Genomic DNA, 23,365 nt, shown 5'->3' with positions numbered 1-23,365 from the left:
TCTGGCCGTGATTCCTGTTCAAACTTGATGTTCATGAGTCATGCTGTAGCCTGTACTAACCAACACCGACCGCCATGTGGGAGATTGCATACAGGATTGCAATTGTGGGGGTACTTCCACAATGCAATACCGTAAATTTTGGACAAGTTCGCTGCAATCTGAATTCCACAACTGAAATCATGAGGTCTGCTGTTGCGGAAGCTGCAGATTGCAGAAATGATTGCAAAGGTGCCCAGCTCTGAAAATAAGGCATTGATTTTATCATGAAACAAACTTTCTGCTTCCATTATTCACATAAATATATTATCTGTCTATCTATCTATCTATTGCTAGACGCCTCAATCCCATTTGGGGTGGCCGCAAACAAATCCCCTCCACGTCGCCCTGTCCCCCGCCATTTCACTGCCCTGCTTCCAACTCACACCCCCCTCTCTCATATACCTCTCCACCCTATCCCTCCATTTCATCCTCGGCTTCCCCCTCCCTCTTCCCCCCTACACCTCACTCACATACACTCTCTTCGTCAGTCTTTCACCCTCCATCCTCTCCACATGGCCAAGCCACCTCATTGTGTTCCTCATAACACTTCCTATCACATCCACATCCACACCACAACGCTCCTTTATATCCTCATTCGTCAGCCTCTCTCTCCATGTGACTCCACAGGGTCCTCTTAAATAACTCATTTCCACTGCTCTCACTCTTGACTTGTGTCCTTCCAACAACGTCCAAGCTTCACTTCCATACGTTAGAGTTAGTATCATAATACTGTCATGTAGTAACTTTTTCACTTCCATGCTCACTTCCCTGTTTCTTATCACTGCTTTCAAAGAACCAGCAACCTTTCTTCCCTACTGAACCCTTTCAAGCACTTCACCCTCCAAACCTCCATCCTTGCTCATCACACTACCCAAGTACTTAAACGTACTCTATCTATCTATCTATCTATTGCCAGACGCCTCAATCCCGTTTGGGGTGGCCACAAACAAATCGCCTCCAAGTCGCCCTGTCCCCCACCATTTCACTGCCCTGCTCCCAACTCACACCCCCTTCTCTCATATACCTCTCAACCCCATCCCTCCATCTCATCCTCGGCTTCCCCTTCCCTCTTCCCCTCTCCACCTCACTCACATACACTCTCTTTGTCAGTCTTTCACCCTCCATCCTCTCCACATGGCCAAGCCACCTCATTGTGTTCCTCATAACACTTCCTATCACATCCACATCCACACCACAACGCTCCTTTATATCCTCATTCGTCAGCCTGTCTCTCCATGTGACTCCACAGGCTTCCCTTAAATAACTCATTTCCACTGCTCTGACTCTTGACTTGTGTCCTTCCAACAACGTCCAAGCTTCACTTCCATACGTTAGAGTTGGTATCACAGTACTGTCATGGAGTAACTTTTTCACTTCCATGCTCACTTCCCTGTTTCTTATCACTGCTTTTAAAGAACCAGCAACCTTTCTTCCCTGCTGTACCCTTTCAAGCACTTCACCCTCCAAACTTCCATCCTTACTCATCACACTACCCAAGTACTTAAACGTACTCACATTTTCCAATTCCTCACCATCCAACCTCACTGTACATTCATTGACTTCACCTCTCTCAAAGAGCATCACTTTACTCTTCCCTGCATTCACCTTTAGATTCCGTTTCTTACACGCTCTCCCAAACTCATCCACCAAGCCTTGCAGCTCCCCTTCGTCTTCACTCAACAACACAGTATCATCTGCAAACAACAGTACAGGGAGTTTCCAAACACTATCCTCTCTGACCAGGGCCACTCCAACATCCACTACCCTACCTTGTACCTCTTTTATTACCCCATCCGTGTACAGATTGAACAACCATGGAGACATGACACATCCCTGTTTCAACCCAACCTTCAAAGAGAAAAATTCACTTAGTTCACCATCCACACGCACTGCAGTCTTCGCACCATCTTACATACTCTTCACAGCATTCAGCAACTTCCCATCTACTCCATATATTCTTAACACTTTCCACAATCCTTGTCTATCCACCCTGTCATATGCTTTCTCCAAATCCATGAAAGCCGCATACAACTTCTTTCCCTTCTCTAGAAACTTTTTCACTAAAGATCTAAGAATGTATATCTGATCTACACAACCTCTTCCCTTCCTAAAGCCTCCCTGTTCTTCTCCAACAAATTCCTCTGTTCTTTCTCTAATTCTGTCAATAAGTATCCTGCTATACACTTTTCCTATTGTACTAAGAAGACAAATGCCCCTATGATTACCACACACTTTTTTTTCCCCCTTTTCCTTTGTACAAGGGAATAATTATACCTGACTTCCAATCCTCTGGGACTCTACCTTCCTCCCAGGCCAGTCTGCACATCTTCCACATCCATTCTACTACTATCTCTTCCCCATGCTTCAGTATTTCACCACAGACTCCATCAATTCCTGGGGCTTTCCCCAATTTAACTTTCTTCATTGCTTTCACAACTTCTATCCTACTGATTTCTTCCTGTCTTCTCACCTCCCTCCTTCTCCCAGCCATTCCCCAGCCACTTATACTCGCATTACTTTCATCCTGTATGTTCAATAATTCCTTAAAGTGTTCTCTCCATCTGCTCACTTTTTCTCCCTTCTCCACTAGTAATCTACCATTTTTATCTTTCACTCCCCTGCTAACCTCACTTCCATCCTGTCTTACTCTCTTCACCTCTTTCCAGAACATTTTCTTACAGGCCCTCCACTTTACACTCAAATTCCTTCCAAATTCCTCATCCACTCTCTTCTTAATCTCTCTTACTAATATCCACAGAGCATTAAAAATATATATTTGTAATTACACTATAAACCACATACAGTACAGTAATCCCGCATTTTTTGCGGATTTTTTGTCTACGGTTTTGCCCTCTCGCGGATTTTCTTAGCATTAATAAGTTCAACAAAAATATCCTTGAATATACAGAAAAAAAAAAAATTGAAATTCCCGCAGCTTCCAATTGTAGCGCGGTAAACTCACGCCACCCTCTGTCCCTTTCCCGTGGCCCCTCTGCCAGTGTTACCATATCTAGCATAATTTTATTCTTTTAGCATAATTTTGATCAAATTTTCGAGTCTGGAATATTTTTTAGCATATTAGAAGTTTTAGAATCATTCTAGCATAATTTAGAATGGAATGGAATATTTTTAGAATAATCTTATAAAAGCTACAAATCAGAGAGAGAGAGAGAGAGAGAGAGAGACGAATAAGGTAAGAAGATGTTTGAATAGTTGGTTACTTTCAGTTTGGGCTTGGTTGGGTTGGATTAGGTTAGGTTGGATTAGGTTAGGTTAGGTTAGGTTGGATTAGGTTAGGTTGGATTAGGTTAGGTTAGGTTTTAGGTTAGGTTAGGTTTTAGGTTAGGTTCGGTTTGGTTCGGTTAGGTTAGGATAAGTTTGAGCTTTGTACTTTACCCATGAAACCTAGGCTTTTCCGATGGATTTTGGTATGATTCATTCGATTTTCAGCTTCATTTCAGTCGGAAATGACCATTTTCTGTTTTCCCCCCTCCCTATAACCCCCGATTCCCCAAAGATCCCTCATTATTTCAGGGGGATGGGGGGGGGTCATATATAAAAATCTGGTTATTTCCGACGGAAATGATGCTCAAAATCGAACGAATCACATCAAAATCCATCAGAAAAACGTAAGTTTCGTGGGAAAAAGCAGTATGGGTAGATACCGATATTTATCCTCTTACTGAATGTAGGTTCATTTTAATATTTTCATAGTAAACAATACATAATTAATATGTTGCACGAATATGTATAGAATTTTATCATTTAGCTTCAAGTTAGCATAATTCATTTTTTACTTGGAACAAATATGCTCAATCTAGCATAATTTTTTCATTGCCCTAGCATAATTTCGTTGTTTGGATATGGCAACACTGCTCTCTGTCCCGCATTCTTCAGTCCACGCCTGACTGCCTTAAGTGGCTGTTGTGGTTGTAACCACACTATGATATGAGCCTCTTGCCTCCCACTTGCTTTCCACATGGCCCCAGGACGTAAGCCAGCCTCACCAAAGGCTAATAATACAATTAGTAAGAACTCCAAAGTGACAAAACGATCAAGTTATGACCTTAGCAGAGAAAATTGTGTTACTGGACAAGCTAAGAAACGACCGTGCGAGTGTTTGCTATCACCAGTTAATGCATCTTTTTATTTTGTACTGTTTTGTTAATAAATGTGTAGATAATTGTGTATTACAGTACGGTGTTTACGTTTTTCCTTCATAATGGAGTATGTGCTTTCAATCTTGTAAGAAGGTATTTCGGGATGAGTATGGAGGTTTCGGGACAATTCGCAGTCACAACAAACACGAAACAATTCGTCTTCATTAATGAAGATAGCTATGGGTGACGCTAGAATATAATTCAAAGGCGACTACAGCGAGGAAGAAACAAGTTAATTATTGACTAAAGGTGCAACTAATAAATAATATCCAGAACCTACGCTACTAAACATAGACTGCTGGATCCCCCTGAAATATAGTTATTAAAGTATTGATTAATTAATAAGTATATTGATAAAAGTATTGATTAGTATATTTATAGAATGGCGGGGAATCGTCCAGGGTGCGAATTGTTCTGAAGGGGAATCGTCCATGTTTTGACGGGGAATTGTCTGACGGCGAATTGTCTCGCAATCAGTATGGACATGGACTGTGTGATGGGCAGCATGGTGGACACAAGTGCAAGTTTTCAATTGTTAATAGAGTATTCGCGGAATTGACTTTTCGCGGGGGTTACAAGAACCTAACTACCGCGAAATATGCGGGATTACTGTATATACAAAACTGACACTAACTTTTACATACAACCCGCACTTCTACAACTCTGTCTGTGTCTGAGTGGAACTCAAAGAAACAGATGGGGCACAGTGCCACCTGGCATTCAGCACACCACCACCTCTTCATATGGCGTTACTGTTGTCAGTGCAATGAATTGGCGCGGACATTGCAACGCTCGAAAGCTTCTTTGCCTGCAGGTGTTGGAGGCATTGCTTCAAGGTACATGTAAGAATTCCTTCTTATACCACTTACAGCTGTGCCTCAAATAGTCAGTGGTGCCAGTCTGCATATCGGATTTATCAACTAGTTGCATATTGATTTTATAGTCAATAACTGCATCAGGCTTGAAGACTGGCTGCCTCGTTCTTTTATCAACCTTGCCTGTGTTTATCAGCTTACTTTCATGGACGGTGGAGAGGACATTTACCTTTTGGATATCGTGCCAGTGAATAGCAAGGAGTTTACCTGATTTCAAGGTCCTGCACTCCCCCTTCACGGTGCCCTTGGGAAAGGATGGCCAGTGTTTCCTCTTTGCACGGACAGTGCCACACGATTCAGTTTTGTGCTTTTGCAGGTACTTTGCAAGACTTTGCACTGTGTAATAATTATCGGTAAATTGGATATGGTTGCCACCAAAGTACTTGTCCATGACGACTGAGCCAGAGAAGCCATGGGGGTCGTCCTTCGATAACTCCACATCACTTGCTGTATACACAATAAAATTTATCACGAAGCCAGTCTTGCAATCAAATAAAACAAAAAACTTTATTTCAGACCGATGCCTCTTTGATGGTATGAACTCTATGAAGGCAAGCCATCCCCAGAACAAGATAAGCAACTTGTCAGTAACTACTTTCTGGAATGGTCTGAAATATGACTTAGATTTATCTTTCATCATTTCCAAAATCAAGCGATTTTCCATAACCTATCGTTTGGATGTGGGCCTATGTTGGGAGAGAAATGCAGGTACCTGAGGATGTCAAGGTACCTGTTCCGTAGCGTGTACTCTTCAAACAGAGGTGTTGATGCAGTGTCGTCCACCAACCAGTAGTCATGGATATTTTGTTTTTTTATGTGTGGCATTAACAGTCAGTGCAAGCCAAACATATGTTTCACTTACATTCATTGATGTCCAGTTCTTCATTTTTGCACTTTCACGAATGTGTGAGGTTTCACCTCAGTTGCATCTGTATTCACTGAAAGGACTTATTTCATGCACAATAAAATCCGTCACTGTCATGATGTATAAAGCAATTAAAAATTCAACAGGAGTGGATTTCACACTACAATGGAATTCTTCTGCACACCTGCATTTACTCATCAAATACAGGTACATCAGGCTGGAACCCTGTCCCTTCCTCCCAGGTGTAAGTTTCCATCACACCTACCCTTGGTCCTTGCCTTGCCTGCCATGCACGTGGCCTGCCCTGTGCCCTGCCCTGGCCACTAGCAGGGCGCTGTGGTGAAGATTCAGGTGTATTATCACTTGGTAAGGCAGGTGATGGTGGTGGTAATGGAGATGATATTGATGATGGTGATCGTGGTGGTGATGGTGATGGTGAAAGCAGGCGACAGGCACGTGCCAGGCAGCCATGAAATGTACTTGGCCGTGCACCTGCACCTGCATGCCCAGATGTACCTGGCTGTGGGGATGAGGCAGGGTGATGTTGCAAGGCAGATGGCGAGGCAGGTCAGCTTGTTGAGACAGGTGGCAAGGCACATGGTCAGGTAGGGTGGCTTGGCAAGGCACTTGGTGAGGCAGGGCGGCATGTTGAGGCAGGTGGCATATCATGTCAAGAAGCAGGATGAGTGACAGGTCGACTGGTAGGTAGAATGGTTAGTGGAGAGGCTAGTGTAGTGGCAGGTCAAGTGGAAGGTTCTGTGGTAGGACGTCATTCACGCGTTGGTGTGAGGCTTGCCCTATGGTGCCTCCTCCACCTCCTCCTTTTCTCCACTCCCTATCTCCTCTTCAATCTCCTCATTCTTGCCACTATCCCCCTCTCCAGGATCGTCAATATCCTCTGAACCATTCGCATCATTGGAAATATGAGATGAACATTCAGGGAGAAGCGATGGGCGTACAGTGGAGGACTCACGTGATCCACCCTCCTCATCCGGTGCATAAATATTGACACTCATCATAGCGAGGTTGCTTTCCTCAGAGGAAGAGTCACTTTCCCCATTCACAATTGGCGATAATGTCACATCGAGTTCTCTCCCTGTCTCACCATCATTAAGGCCATTTCTTTTCTGACCTTTGGACTTCGTTGGTGTTCAAGTCGGCGGCTGCAGGCCTCAGCCAAGGATCCTGGCACAAGGAAAACCTTTTGTGTTGGTCTGTCCTTTACGGAGGTACGCAGACAACTGGATAATGACTGGAATGCGTGAATGAGGGTTGCCAGTGGCTGCGTGTGGTGGAAATAACTTGCGGAATATTCAAACATTGTCGTGAAACACTAGATCATATATTCGTGCCACCTGGGCGTCCCCAGGCCATCATGTATACATGACACCTGGATGCCATGAGTTAAAGTAAATCCTTCTGATTATACATGAGTTAAATTTTTTGTGTCCTAGAAATCCAACATCAACAAGTTTGGCATCTAATGTTCCCCACCAGACACTTCTCTGGTCATTATTCCTTTTACACCCTGGCCCTCCGCTCCCAGTCACCCACCACACAAAGTATTCTCAGTTCACTGGTGCTGGTTTTGGGTGAGAATGACATGAGGCAGCAGGAATAATACTCCTACATACCTTGCAGTAATGATACCATTCACCTCTGGACTTCAAATCAGGGAATGGCTGGAGCCAACTTATGATTCTGACAAACTTTTCGTAATTTTATAGTTATCATTCATCATCATCAGTCATTTTTGAAGACTCCAACATGCTTGCATGCGTTGGCATTGGTCACCTAATGGCATCTCTCCATGCTGCTCAATCTCTAGGAGCTTCCTTATTCAGTCCCTTTTTCTTGAGGTCACACCTACTGACCTCATCCCAGGTCTTTTTTGGTCTACCTCTCGCAGCCCTACCCTAAACATTAACACTTCTCACTTTCTACTTCCAATTATCCTCCCCCATCCTCTCCACATGCTCAAACAACCTCAGTCTACCTCTCCTCATCATAACACCAATACACTCGTCCCACTCTACCCCTAAACTCTTCCATTGTAAACCGAGCTCTCCCAGGCCTCACACTCAGGGACACATTGCATATCCCCCTAATCATTGCCATTTCTGTACATTTGAGCCTGTGAATATCCTCTTCCTTTACTGCCCAGGTCTCACTACCATACAGCATTGCACTCCTAACACATGCTGCATACAAAGATCCTTTAGCATGGAGGGAGAACCCTCTCAATGTCGGGAGAAGCAACAGTTCCTTGAACTTCTTCCAACCACTCCTCACTCTAGCCACAGAGCTAGCTCCAGCCCCACGTCCAGCACATAACATGTCTCCCAAATAGCAAACTTTTCCACACACTCAAGAGACTTACCAGCAAGTTTAATCCTTTCACAACTGACAATCTCCACCCGCTCTTTCCAGACACACCGCGCACATGAAATCAGCATCATCTCGCAGTCTACCTCTGATACCACTATATCTCCTATGCATCCAGGCACTACATAAGATAGAATTACTTCCCATGCCCTTTTGGCAGGTTACACATGGCCACTTTCCCTCTTCTTTGACAGTACTGCCACCAGCCCTAGATACCATCTTTTTTGTTTTATCTGCATTTACTCTTAAGGCCTTGTGCCTCATACCATCTCTCTACTTTCTAAATCTTTCCTCTGTCTCCCTTTCATTCTCTGCAATCAACACCAAATCATCAGCATACAACACCTCCTACAGGAGTCCATTTCTGAAGTTGTGAGAGAGCTTCAAGTACGAAGATAAACAAAAAGATGCTCAAAACTGACCCCTGGTGCACACTATCATTCACGGAAAACTCGTCATTCAATTCTCCATTCACCCTTACCTGGATGCAAACACCCATATACGTGGCCATAACCAGCCTCTCCCTGATCCCAAGCTTTCTCATTGCTCACTTCACCACCTCTCTAAGGACTTTGTCAGAGGCCTTTTCCAAATCAACAAAAACAAAGTACAGTTAATAAAAACATTTTTAGTGTTCTGTGTTTCCCTCAGGTACCGAACTGTTTATTCCATTAAAACAGCACATTGATTTATGGTGAACTCAATTTAAGGTGACCTCTTGAAGAGCCTATCGCACTAAATAAGCATTTTACTGTATTTCTGTCTTTACCTAATTAAGCTCACCATCCACTCACTTGATGTAGTGCTGCTCTCACATGTCTGCCCTTTCCTCTCCTCCATCCTTCTTTCCTTCCATCCTCTTCCGTCTTGCTTTCCTTCATTCTTTCCTCGTCCTTCTGCCTACTGGTGACTTTACACTTCCGCTCCTGTCTTTCTTTCCTTCATTCTTTCCTCTTCCTTCTGCCTGTGGGTGACTTTGCATTGAGGGACAAGCCAAATGGTTTCTTGTACACCAGGAAACTATTTACTACACCGCATGGTAACCATATAACCAAATTATGGCGCCTGGTGGTTTAGTGGGAAATTACAGTGCTTCAGTCGGATTGAGTCAGTGAAGGCTTACATCCAAGGGGGTGGTTGGGGTTTATTGCTCACGTATGGCTACCCAGAGATAAGTGAGGCTGGTTATTCTCATCTTGAATGTCAAGACCAACTTGCCTAGCCCTGGGCTTCTACGCTTCTCATGGGGCAACGTAAGATTGGATGATGGAATGGAAAAAAAAAAAAATGAATGTTGAATTCAAAGGAGTGTGTATTTAGGTGAGTAACAGATGGAAGGAGAATATAAGAGAGTAAGGATTGGTTGGCTCATGGATTGTTTGGGTAAGATTGAAAGTCGGACTACAAATATGGGCGATTGTGTATGTGTGCGCCAATGCAAGATTATGCAAGCATAGTGAGGGAAGAGTTCTGGACAAATGTGGAAGTGTGCATGGAAAAGTTTGAATGGAATGAGAGTGTTTTTGATTGGTGAGATGAATGGTAAAGTAGAGAATGCGAAGGTGGATGGAGTAGGTGGTGAGTGGGGTGTGCCTGCTGAGATTAACAAGAATGGCAGTGCTTTAGTGGACACATGTGCCAGGAGGGGATATGTGGATAGCTAGTACCCTCTTTAGGCACAAAATGATCCATAGGTATACATGGCAAGTGTTGAGAAGGGTGGGTGGTGAAATGAATGAATGGAAGGCAGTGATTGATTATGTGTGTGTGGATGAAGGGATGCAAGAGCGTATAGAGGTTGGGGGGGTGGACTTTCTGACCACCACTTCGTAGTGATGAGAAGCAAGGTCCAACTGAAATGGAGAAATAGGAGAAAGGAAGGACGAGAGGAACTAGTATATGCAGAGAGAGTGGAAAGGTTACAAGAAGATGAGAAAGAGGCAGAATATAAGAGATAAATGGAGGAGTGATTGGGTAAATATGGAGCAGATGGGGGATGTGGAAGGAGTGTGCAAGATGTTCAAAGAAGAAGTCTGTGCAGCATGTAAAGTGGTGTGTGGGTTGAAGGGAAGACGAAAGGGGATGCAAAGAACAGCATGGTGGAATGAAGAGGTGAGACAGGCTGAGGCAGAAAAGAAGAAAGCATATGATGAGTGGATGAGAAACAGGGGCGTGGAAGAAGTTGAGAGGCGGAAGAGAGAGTTATATGTAGAGAGGAAGAGAGACGTGAAAAGACAAGTAAGAGAGAGTAAGAAGAGAGTGGATTGGGAATTTGGAAGGAATTTGAGTGTAAAGATAAGGGACTGTAAGAAAATGTTCTGGAAAGAGGTAAAGAGGGTTAGACAGGGTGGCAGTGAAGTTAGTCGTGGAGTGAAAAATAAAAATGGTAGATTACTGGTGGAGAAGGGAAAAAAAGTGAGCAGATGGAGAGAACACTTTAAGGAAATGTTGAGCATAGAGAATGAAAGTAATGCAAGTATAAGTGGCTGGGAGAAGGAGGGATGTGAGAAGAGAGGAAGAAATTAGTAGGATGTAAGTTGTGGAAGCAATGAAGAGAGTCAAAATGGGGAAAGCCTCAGAAATTGATGGAGCGTGTGGTGAAATGGTGAAGCATGGGGAAGGGATAGTAGGAGAATGGATGTGGCAGATGTGCAGATTGTCCTGGGAGGAAGGTAGAATCCCGAAGGATTGAAAGTCAGGTATAATTATTCCCTTGTACAAAGGAAAAGGGGAAAAAGAAGTATGTGGTAATCGTAGAAGCATTTGTCCTCTTAGTGTAATAGGAAAAGTATATGGAGGATACTTATTGACAGAGTTAGGGAAATAACAGAGGAGTTAGTTGGAGAAGAGCACGGAGGTTTTAGGAAAGGAAGTGGTTGTGTAGATCAGATATCCATTCATAGATCTTTAGTGGAAAAATTTTTAGAGAAGGGAAAGAAGAAGTATGCAACCTTCATGGATTTGGAGAAATCATATGACAGGGTGGATAGACAAGATTTTGGAAAGTATTAAGAATATATGGAGTAGATGGGAAGTTGCTGAATGCTGTGAAGAGTATGTATGATGGTGCTAAGGGTGCAGTGTGTGTGGATAGTGAAGTTAGTGAATTTTTCTACTTGAAGGTTGGATTGAAACAGGGATGTGTCATGTCTCCATGGTTGTTCAATCTGTATATGGATGGGGTTATAAATGAGGTACAAGGTAGGCAGTGGGTGTTGGAGTGGCCCTAATGAGAGAGGACAGTGTTTGAAAACTCCCTGTACTGTTGTTTGCAGATGATACTGTGTTGTTAAGTGAAGACGAAGGGGGGCTGCAAGGCTTGGTGGATGAGTTTGGGAGTGTGTGTAAGGAATGTAATCTGAAGATCTATGTAGGGAAGAGTACAGTCATAGTCTTCGAGAGAAGTGAAGTCAATGAATGTACAGTGAGGTTGGATGAGGAGGAAATAGAAAATTTGAGTATGTCTGAGTATTATGGTAGTGTGATGAGTAAGGATGGAAGTTTGGAGGGAGAAGTGCTTGAAAGGGTACAACAAGGAAGAAAGGTTGCTGGTTCCTTGAAAGCAATGATAAGAAACAGGGAAGTGAGCAAGGAAGTGAAAAAGTTACTACATGACAGTATTGTGATACCAGCTCTAATGTATGGAAGTGAAGCTTGGACCCTGTTGGAGGGACAGAAGGCAAGAGTGAGAGCAGTGGAAATGAGTTATTTGCAAGGAGCATGTGGAGTCATATGGAGAGACAGACTGATAAATGTGGAAGTGAAGGAGCATTGTGGTGTGGATGTGGATGTGATGAGAAGCGTTGGGAAAAACACATTGAGGTGGTTTGGCCATGCGGAGAGGATGGAGAGCGGGAGACTGAAGAGGAGAGTGTATGTCAGTGAGGTGGAAGGGGGTCGAGGGAGGGGGAGGCCGAGGATGAGATAGAGGGATGGAGTGGAGAGGTATATGAGAGAGGGGGGTGTGAGCTGAGAACAGGGGAGTGAAATGGTGGGGGACAGGGTGACATAGCGGCGATTTGTTTGTGGCCACGCCTCACGAGATTAAGACGTCTGGCAATAGATAAATAGAATTTTGACATAAATATGAATTCCATAATTTTCTAACTTGAATCAGTTCCAAAATTTTTTAATATAAATTTGATTGATCACAAAATGAGCCAGTTCAGCAAAATAATGGCCTTTCCCACCCTACTCTAGTTTGTGAATAGAAACCAAGCTGCCGTAGAAGCATTTCATATCCCAAACTCCAGCCTTGACCCATTGAAAATCATGAGCTTATGGTAAAAATATTGTCACTTGGTAGATATTTGATTTGCTCTTGAAAATCAAGGTGTCTGAATTTCTCTATCTATCTATCTATTGCCAGACGCCTCAGTCCCGTTTGGGGTGGCCACAAACAAATCGCCTCCAAGTCGCCCTGTCCCCCGCCATTTCACTCCCCTGCTCCCAACTCACACCCCCCTCTCTCATATACTGAATTTAATCTTACAAAATATGAGAATCTGCTGTATAAGTAATCATGTTGTGGCAGTGTAAAAAATATATTAACCCTTAAGGGACAGATGTCTGCATATGCAGTCCAAGAGTACTAGCAGTGAAAAGACATGTGTCCGCATATGCAGTCCTGCCATTTTTCAAAGTAGCGTGGGCATTGAGGCAGCTTCCCATGCTCTATGGAGGAGTAGGTTGACAATAACAAACCCACTCGAACACCCCCCGACCATAACATTTTTATATGTACATATATATTGGAAACAGTATTCTCAATAAGTGCCTCTGTGTAACAAATACAGCTAACTAAAGAGACGAACAAGAAAACTTGGACAAGGACTGACCAAAGATGACAACCAAGGACCAGACAAAGGACATGGTACAGATCACGATGCGGAATGTAATGGGTGCGAATCATGAGGTGAAAGAGAGACAGATTGTCCAGGTGCTTGAGGGTGTGAAAGTGGATGTATGTGGAGTATCTGAAACTAAATGGAGAGGAGAGAGTGTGAGAGAATGGGAGTATGGATAGGGTATATGTGCAGGAGTAGGTGAGAATGAGAGGGCAAAAGGAGTGTGTATTGTTATGAGTAAAAGATGGAAGAAGAACATAAGAGAGTATGGATCAGTTGGCTCAAGGATTGTGTGGGTAAAATTGAAAATTGTAATACAAATGTGGGTGATTGTGTGCGTGTATGCGCCAGCTCAAGATCGTTCAAGCAGAGTGAGAGAAGAGTTCTGGAAAAATGTGGAAGTGTGCATGGAAAAGTTTGAGAGGAATGAGAGAGTGTTTTTGATTGGTGATATGAATGGTAAAGTAGGATGTGAAGGTGGATGAAATAGTTGGTGAGTGGGGTGTGCCTGCTGAGGTAGATGAGAATGGCAGTGCGTTAGTGGACATTTGTGCCGGGAGGGGGTTGGTGATAGCCAATACCCTCTTCAGGCACAAAATGATCCACAGGTATACATGGCGAGTGATGAGAAGGGTGGGTGGTGAATTGAATGAAAGGAAGACAATGATTGATTATGTGTATGTGGATGAAAGGATGCAAAGATGTGTAATGGATGCAAGAGCTTATAGAGGTTGGGGGAGTGGACTTTCTGACCACTACTTGGTGGTGGTCAGAATCAAGGACCAAGTAATATGGACAAATAGAAGAAGGGAAGGACTGGAGGAAGGAGTAGTTGCAAGGAGAGTGGAAAGGTTACAAGAGGATGAGAAAAAGGCAGAATATAAGAGAGAAGTGGAGGAACGTTTGGGTAAATATGAATTGGAGCAGATGGGGGACGTGGAAGGTGTGTGCAAGATATTCACAGAAGAAATATGTGCAGCATGTGAGGTGGTGTGTGAGGTGAAGAGAAGACGGAAGGGGGTGCAAGGAACAGCATGGTGGAATGAAGAGGTGAGACAGGCTGTATGGCACAAAAGAAGAAAACATACAATGAATGGATGAGAAATAGGGGCATGGAAGAAGTTGAGAGGCGGAAGAGAGAGTTCCATGTAGAAAGGAAGAGAGAGGTTAAAAGATTAGTAAGAGAGAGTAAGAAGAGAGTGGATGAGGAATATGGAAGGAATTTGAGTGTAAAGTTAAGGGACTGTAAGAAAATTTTATGGAAAGAGGTGAAGAGAATAAGACAGGGTGGCAGTCAAGTTAGTAGGGGAGTGAAAGATAAAAATGGTAGATTACTAGTGGAGAAGGGAGAAAAAGTGACCAGATGGAGAGAACACTTCAAGGAATTGTTGAACATAGAGAATGGAAGTATTGCGAGTATAAGTGGCTGGGGAATGGCTGAGAGAAGGAGGGAGGTGAGAAGACAGGAAGGAGTCAGTAGGATAGAAGTTGTGGAAGCAATGAAGAAAGTCAAATTGGGGACAGCCCCAGGAATTGATGGAGTGTGTGGTGAAATGCTGAAACATGGGGGAGAGATAGTAGTAGAATGGATGTGGACGATGTGCAGATTGGCCTGAGAGGAAGGTCGAGTCCTGGAGGATTGGGAGTCAGATATAATTATTCCCTTGTACAAAGGAAAAGGGGAAAAAGAAGTGTATGGTAATCATAGGTGCATCTGTCTTCTTAGTGTAATAGGAAAAGTGTATGGTAGGATACCAATTGACAGAGTTAGGGGAATAGTATGTCAAAGGAATTAGTTGGAGAAGAACAGGGAGGCTTTAGGAAGAGAAGAGGTTGTGTAGATCAGATACACATTCTTAAATCTTTAGTGGAAAAGTTTCTAGAGAAGGTTAAGAAGTTGTATGCAGCCTTCATGGATTTGGAGAAAGCATATGACAGGGTGGATAGACAAGGATTGTGGAAAGTTTTAAGAATATATGGAGTGGATGGGAAGTTGTTGAATGCCGTGATGAGTATGTATGATGGTGCTAAGGCTTCAGTGCATGTGGATGGTGAACTGAGTGCATTTTTCTCTTTGATGGTTGGGTTGAAACTGAGATTTGTCATGTCTCCATGGTTGTTCAATCTGTATATGGATGGGGTAATAAAAGAGATACAAAGTAGGGCAGTGGATGTTGGAGTGACCCTAGTGAGAGAGGGCAGTGTTTGGAAACTCTCTGTACTGTTGTTTGCAGATGATACTGTGTTGTTAAGTGAAGACGAAGGGGAGCTGCAAGGCTTGGTGGATGAGTTTGGGAGAGTGTGTAAGGAACAGAATCTAAAGGTGAATGTAAGGAAGAGTAAAGTGATGGTCTTTGAGTGAGGTGAAGTCAGTGAATGTACAGTGAGGTTGGATGGTGAGGAAATGGAAAACGTGAGTGAGTTTAAGTACTTGGGAAGTGTGATGATTAAGGATGGAAGTTTGGAGGGTGAAGTGCTTGAAAAGGCACAACAAGGAAGAAGGGTTGCTGGTTTCTTGAAAGCAGTGATAAGAAACAGGGAAGTGAGCATGGAAGTGAAAAAGTTACTACATGACAGTATTGTGATACCAACTCTAATGTATGGAAGTAAAGCTTGGACGTTGTTGGAAGGACACAAGTCAAGAGTGAGAGCAGTGGAAATGAGTTATTTAAGAGGAGCCTGTGGAGTCACATGGAGAGGCAGGCTGACAAATGAGGATACAAGGGTGTGTTGTGGTTTGGATGTGGATGTGATTGGGGGCGTTAGGAGGAACACACAGAGGTGGTTTGGCCATGTGGAGAGGATGGAGGGGAAGAGACTGACGAGGAGAGTGTATGTGAGTGAGGTGAAGTGGGGGAAGGGGAGGGGGAGGGGGAGGCCGAGGATGAGATGGAGGTATATGAGAGAGGTGGGTGTGAGTTGGGAGCAGGGCAGTGAAATGGCAGGGGACAGGGTGATGGTGATGTGAAGGCGATTTGTTTGTGGCCACCCCGTACGGGATTAAGGCGTCTGGCAATAGATAGATAGATTGAACAGCGATGCAACAGTGACATGATTTGTGATATTATCATCATTATTATTATAATATGGAGTGTCCAGTTTATCGGAGAATAGTGTTATAAAATGGTTTTTAAAATGTATTTCACTGCAAGTATGTGATACGAGTATTGCAGTACCAGTTCAGTGAAATATAACTACCGCATTGATCACACAGTGAATGTTTATAGTACGTATAATATTGAATAGTAATTATAATGTGAAAATCAGAGCAGTCATGGGAGTGAAAGAATATGACTTCAGTACATCTCCTTCTAAAATCACTGTGTGCCCAGTGAAAGTTCACATTGTCTGCAATGCCACCTCATGGAATACCTGAGGGTATGTCCTTTCCAGTGGCACCTCATTTTTTATTCTAGCATTACTCATTATGTTTTTACAATGGTTGAAAAATTTGTTTGCATTTGGCCGATTATGCCCGTCCTCAACGTCTGTCACAACATGCGGACACCCATCTTTAGGGAGTTAAAGCTGGAATGAGTCAGTCTGCTGGAGCAGACAGGCACTTCCCAGCTTCTGCATTCGTGTTTGATCGCTGATGCATGTATTTGTGTCTCTGCCTCTTGTGCTTTTTAGCTATCTTGCATTGTCTTCTTGTATTTAGGTCTTGTCACCATGAAAAATTATTTTGAATGATAGTTGGGCTACATTATTCAGTTGCAGTAGTTTTTTATTCATAACCTCTTGTAAGCAGTCCTTCTTCATTAGGTTAGGACCATTTGTCGGTAGTGTCCGGTAACACAAATAAATTGTATCATAAAAGAACGGATGCAGACAATTGACATAGCTGGTACTTGGACAGCTGTTCACACGGTGCCTGCATTATACTCATTTTCAGTGTTATATTGCCCAAAAATAATACGTGCAACATATGACGCTGCTATTCAAGTGTTGTATTGGTAAGAGCAAAGTCAGTTCTGAGTTGTAATTTCTCACAGAAAGGACACACATTGCACACAGCTGGTACCTGTACAACAGTTCACAAAATGTCATTATTTTTCTCATTTTTAATGTAATATTTGTAAATCATATGCATTGTGATGCTGCCCTTCACATGTTTTGGCAGGGACCAAGTCGTAAAAGAATGGATACTCAGGCTGCACGTACCTGGTATCTGCGTTATTATTCACTCGGTCTTCTTCTACATCTCAGTTCTACTCATTTTAATGTTACTGTATATAATGTGCGATATATGACGCTGCTCTTCACATGTTGTTTTGGTGGGGCTAGATCAGATTGTCACTGCTTTCAACTTTGACCGATGTGGCACTGCTTCCATGACCACATGAACAGGTGACACAATGCACACCATTAATAATACAACTCACATTATATTTTTATTTTTCTTCACTTTCATTTTGAATGGCACAATTTTAACATGAATACCACATGAGTATAATTTGAATCATTTCCTATCTTTTACAGTGCCATAATTTGAATCATCACAAAAAGAACCGGCGTAGCTCAAGTGTTTCGTATGCAATGTATAGAAGAATTCTGCTTCATGAGGGGTCATAATGATCATATAAGTGAAAATGATGGTTGTCTTTTGGGAAAGGCTGGTAAAATGTTAAAATCATACAGTATAAGCAAATGCTTGTATTTTGCTGCCCTTCAGTACACTACAGTGATACTCATCATATTTTTTAAGTATATGACACGTGTTGGGGGGTTTCAGGAATCCATTTAGATAACATATATATGTCACTATCGCCAAGAAACAAAAGTACTCTACTTACATTGTAGGCATGTGAACATGAAAGATACATTATTAATTGCTTCAACACAGGATCTATCCCACCCGCGAAGCTTCATATTGCACTCCCTCACCATTTCGAAGAAGCAAAAATGTAACATTGCTGCTGACACTGCTCAGATATGCTGCAACAATATTCCTCTTCCTCCATCTAGCACTACACTTTATAATTACAGTGTGTACATGAGTGTAACATCGCACAAAATTACAAAGTCTCCAGCAGAACAGTATCATTTATGAATCCTCACCAGATATCCTATCCTATAGTAATTTTCTCCAAAGGTACAAGAGTACAGCTAGCCAGATTGTGGTGTGGTGACCTCTTTTCCTTTCTTCCAACACAGAATCTATCTGTCTGGCTCTCAGTCTATAGCCAGATGTCATAATCCTGTAAGGGGTGGCCGTGCGACATTGATTTACAGCTCACAAACAGTCCACTATTCTAACACTGCAGAGTAGCTCTCCACACCACAACACCTTACTTTTGCAGTAAAGACAGTCCTTCAGCATAACCTCAGCATAAGATTTCCGGAAGTGCCTGATTGAAGTGTTCAGATTCCAGTCGTGCATGTCCACAAATGCATTGTTACTGTGTGCCCGATGTTAGCATACACACATTTGTATACTTCATCATGATTGAATAATTGTAATAATTTTTTTTTAACTTTTTCAGGAGTCAATAATGCTTAATGAAAATATGAAGTATGTACGTCGCAATGCTGACCACCTCCTTGACTCCTTGTTTGAAAATCTGCATGCTGCTCCCTCACCTCCTTGTCGATGGGAGATCACACGCTGCATTGGCCGTGTGGGTCATGTTATGGAAAGTGACGTCAGAAGGTAAGACCCATGTGCCTATTAAGCTGACACTCCAGTGACTCCATGAGTCAAGGCTGATAATGCTCTCCATGTAATGTAGTTAAGAATTACCTTAACACCCAATGCTTGAGGGTATAGTGCACTGAGCCCGTTCCATATGCAGGCCTTTTTCCAAAAGTAGCCCACATTCCACCCATCATAGCTAAGTAACTACAGCACCTAGAACTTTCAATTAAAGAGCTGAATAACCACCAATCTTTCATTTCACTGAGCCCATTCCATATGCAGGCCTTTTTCCAAAAGTAGCCCATATTCCACCCATCATAGCTAAGTAACTACAGCACCTAGAACTTTCAGTTAAAGAGCTGAATAACCACCAGTCTCTCATTTCTCCAATGCAAGTGTCCCTAGGTCTCTAGGTGGAGGTGTTGTGCAGGTAGGAGGTGATGAATGAAGGTAACTCTAAAAGTCATGGGAATTTGCATCTGTACGAGCCGAGGAGTTGATGGCTAAGCCACCTCTCTGTGTGCCACCCTGGACCAGACGAGGCTGCCTTCCTCTCTCTTGCTTGCACTATATCTTGCCTCATTGGACCTTCCCAGTCTTCATCACCTGCCTCTCCACTGTCCCATGAATGAATCTGTCACTCTGTACAAGCAGTTTGCTCATTTTACTCGCCCAATTTTTCCAGGTGTTCCAGAATGACACTGTGCCATACAGTCGTACAGTGTGTGGGAGGGGAGAATACCAAGGCTTATACTTTATGATGCACATTCCTTGCCACAGAAACTTACTTTCACTTTCACTCGAGCATTTAACCATATAACCAACACATACATAAGCCTTATGTGTCAACAAGTGGGTTGGCAGAGGGTTAGTACCCCTCCTCGTAAAACAACTAACTCAAACGGTCACCCCTTACTGGATTAGGCGTATGGCTATGGATAAATAGATAGATGACATTTTCTGTAAATGTACTGTAAAAGATTACTTTCATTTTCACTGAATCTTTACATATACAGTAAATATATATGCAGTACTGTACTTCCTGTGTCATAGGATGCCCCCTGACATTGGACGCTCCCCCAAACAGACAAGGCAATATCCAGAAAAAAATAGGAAGGAAATAATCAAGGAACATCAACAAAGATGACTCACAAATCCAGTACCACATTTACTACCTTAATACTGTTGCTACATATTATCTATGAACATATTTAGTTATTCTTCCAATGTATTAGCTATTGTCCACTTCATTACCTGGTATTATAATAGCAGAGCCATAGCAAACTATAATATAGATATAAAAAAAAGTATGTTTAAACACACGCTTACCATGTCAGCTGACTTTGTGTGGACTGTGGAGATTTCAAATCACTGGAGTTGTCATCACCTACTGACCTCTGAATTATTCCAAGATAATTGTAAGTAAAGCACACATGTTAAAAGAAGTCATCTTTTACTCACATAATAAAAGTTAAAGAGTGTCATAGTTAAAATTGTAGTTGTGTTATCCATGTCCGATTCGTCTCTCTGACTTTGCTACTCGTCTTCAAACCCTGAGAAGTTACTGACACTTGTGTCCGATTCCTCTAACAACGTCTCTGACTCATCACTCTCTGATTCGTAAAGCAGGTTGTTTTCAGTTCCATCAAGTGCATTACTAATCCCTACGTGCTAAGAACTGTCCTAACATGAAACTAAAAGGCGTCGTTCATATGATTATTCTCTCGTCCTGCATGACAGTTGTTTGACCGTTGTCTGCTGAGCTGAACCACACAACAACAACAACAGGAAACCGAGTTTCACTGACCCAAAAGTAAACAAACAACTGAGTGAGATGACCATACAGAGCTTTTCCATGGTATTCTGAATATTTTATCGTCTTGTGTATATACACTCAACCCCCTGCTATCGCGCCTAATTGGTCACAGGAAACACGCGTGATACCTGAATACGTGATAGCTGAACTGAACAATCAGTGGGAAAATTTCTAATTGGTTTTTCGGTGGCCCATTGTTCTAACTTTTAAACACTTTATGCCTACGATTTCCTGCCAATCTCTCATCTAACATGAAATAAAGGATTATTATATTAATAATAACAGTATAATGAATAAATAAACAACATAAAAGGCCATCAAACTTTTATAAGGATTACGACTTGGGTGGTTTGATGGGTTCTGAGGCTTGGGAGTGGCTTAGTTGCCGCCAGATCTCTTTGGCTGTCTCCATTTCTTTAGTGTCCACAGCTAAAGGGGGTATCACATGGTACCTTATATCAGGAATGGCTGAGGAACATTTAAGTGGAACAAAACTTGGACGCTATCACACACGTTCCTCACACTGTCGTCAGAACCCCGTCTCAGTTGTAAACACGTGATTACTTTATCGACATCACAGTTTTTTCGGCATAAGAAATATTAACTCTTTATAAGGGTTTCAGAACGATTGATATTTATTCTAAAATACAATATTAATAAGTATTCAGTGTTAGGCTAAATTTCAATGCTGTAGTACGATATATTCTTTCGAGCCGAATGAGTTTTGGTCACTGTTTTGCCCGTCGTGTCCTCGGCAGGAATCCGCTCAGATGCATTCCAAATGCCTGTGCTATAATCGGGAATTTTACCACGTTACCATTCCGATTAACCATTGTATCCTCTGCAAACCTCGTATGAAGTGCCGTGTGAATAAGTTTTGCTTAGCCTGTCTTCAAACTCGACTCGTGATAGCGGTCTTGGGGTGCGTGATAGCATGTATGGTTGTGCATTTGATGTGTGCGTGATAGCAGATAAGCATGATAGCTGAACGCGTGATAGCCGGGGGTTGAGTGTATATATATATATATATATATATATATATATATATATATATATATATATATATATATATATATATATATATACATACACACTAATCCCTCCAGTATCCGACGTAATAGAGCCAAAGGCATGTCCGGAAAGTGGTCCTGTCCGGATAGTGGGCACCAGCCTCCTGGACTTGTACTTATGGACCCTAACTCAGAAAAACATCTATACAACTCCCTCTGGACATGCATAGCACCTGTTTAAGACCCAAATCACACCAATAAGGGACATAGAAGACTGAAATTAATGCAAAAGAAGCAACATTCTGGGTACTTACAAGTCCCTGGCTCCTGGAATGGTAGTTATGGACCCTAACCTAGCCTAACTCAGAAAAACACCTCCCTACTGGACATGCATAGCACCTAAGACACTACATATTCACACCAATAAGGGACATAAAAGAGTGAAATGAGGTATTTGAGGTAAGTATAGTATGGAAAATACAGTACATTACAGTATGAAACATTCTGCCTACTTACAGCAAGTCCATGGCCATCTCGATGAATAACCGCCTCCTCTCAGACTCTGACAGTAAGAAGGATTTCCTGAAGCACTTGCAGTACACTGTTCATGAAGTCTTTCACTTAACTTAGTCATTCGCACTCAGAAGTCCATTCTCTTCACACTGCGCACTCTTGTCTTACTTATGCTCAATTGTAACTTAATAAGTGTTGCACTCTGCACTTTAAGTCTTTCCACTCACAAAACCAAATTCAAAACAAATCAAGTTTATTTACGTTAAATTTAGTCCAAAAATTCCCGTGTGGTCTAGTGGAGAAGTTCTTCACTGTCAGAGTCTTAGAGTATCGCTGGCAGGTAAACTAGGGGTGCATCGCTGGGTCGTGGTGATGGCGTATCCACTGCAGACGACTCGGAAGATAGCAACCTCACGTCGATGACTCCACTGTGGCTGATGTGCTGCGCTGTGTCTCAGAGCATGAGAGCCTGTCTTGGGGAGGCAACGGAGTGGAGCCAGGGCTGGGCACAGCGGGGGTTATGGGCCTGAAAAAGCTGTCAATCGTTGATTGACGCAAGGAACGACGATTCTGACGATTTATGATGCACTGCCTGAAAGCACGCACTTGCTCCACAAGTCCCAAGGGCCCCATCTCTCTGTCACAGTCCGGGTGTTCCGGGTAGTCGAGAACGAACTCTAGGTTCCCAGAGTGTGCTCAGCTTGGGGATGGCTGGAGTTGTGTCTTGCTGAGAGGAGTCTGCATCATCGTTGCCGTCCTCGTCGTAATCTTCAAGCTGGGTACTGACACCTGCAACTGAAGATGCGATCTCGGTATCAGACAGGGTCTGATACCCAGAATCGCCCTCGTCGTCATCCAACCACTCACGCACTTCGTCCACATCAACATCGTCGCCATTCGCACGTAGACGTGCATGGAAGTCATCCACGTCGAAACCTAGGAAATCGTACTCCACATCCGTTCCAAGAAGCAGACAAGACCAACCATTTTCTAGAGTCTTGACAGGGATTTCCTTCCATGCACTGGCCCAGTTGTAAATGGCAGACTTGATGTTGTAGCGGCAAAGGTTTTCCAAAGTCCGCTGGCCTCGCGTGTCCCGTCCCTCCCTGCGCTTGTCCTCATCCTCGAGAACAACCATCACCTCGTCCAGGAACTTCCTTCAGTATAGGCGCTTCGTTGCCACGATCACTCCTTGGTTCATTGGTTGGATGAGAGCA

The 23,365-nt window shown here is 43.0% G+C and overlaps 1 protein-coding gene across 1 annotated transcript in view; it reads left to right on the top strand.

Moving 5' to 3' along the window:
* The window catches only part of nonC (serine/threonine-protein kinase Smg1), a 1,312,439-nt gene that overhangs the window by 33,393 nt on the left and 1,255,681 nt on the right, over window positions 1-23,365 (top strand). Inside the window, exon 3 of the mRNA XM_080284159.1 lies at window positions 18,658-18,824. Coding sequence (XP_080140285.1) covers window positions 18,658-18,824 — 167 coding nt within the window. The remainder of the gene's footprint in view (window positions 1-18,657; window positions 18,825-23,365) is intronic.

Source organism: Coenobita brevimanus, chromosome 100 (assembly GCF_032717465.1).
Source record: "Coenobita brevimanus isolate Jiangsu-jjx chromosome 100, ASM3271746v2, whole genome shotgun sequence".
Lineage (NCBI taxonomy): Eukaryota > Metazoa > Arthropoda > Malacostraca > Decapoda > Coenobitidae > Coenobita > Coenobita brevimanus.
Note: the sequence above shows the minus strand (reverse complement) of the source record. Positions and strands in the feature narration are given on the sequence as shown.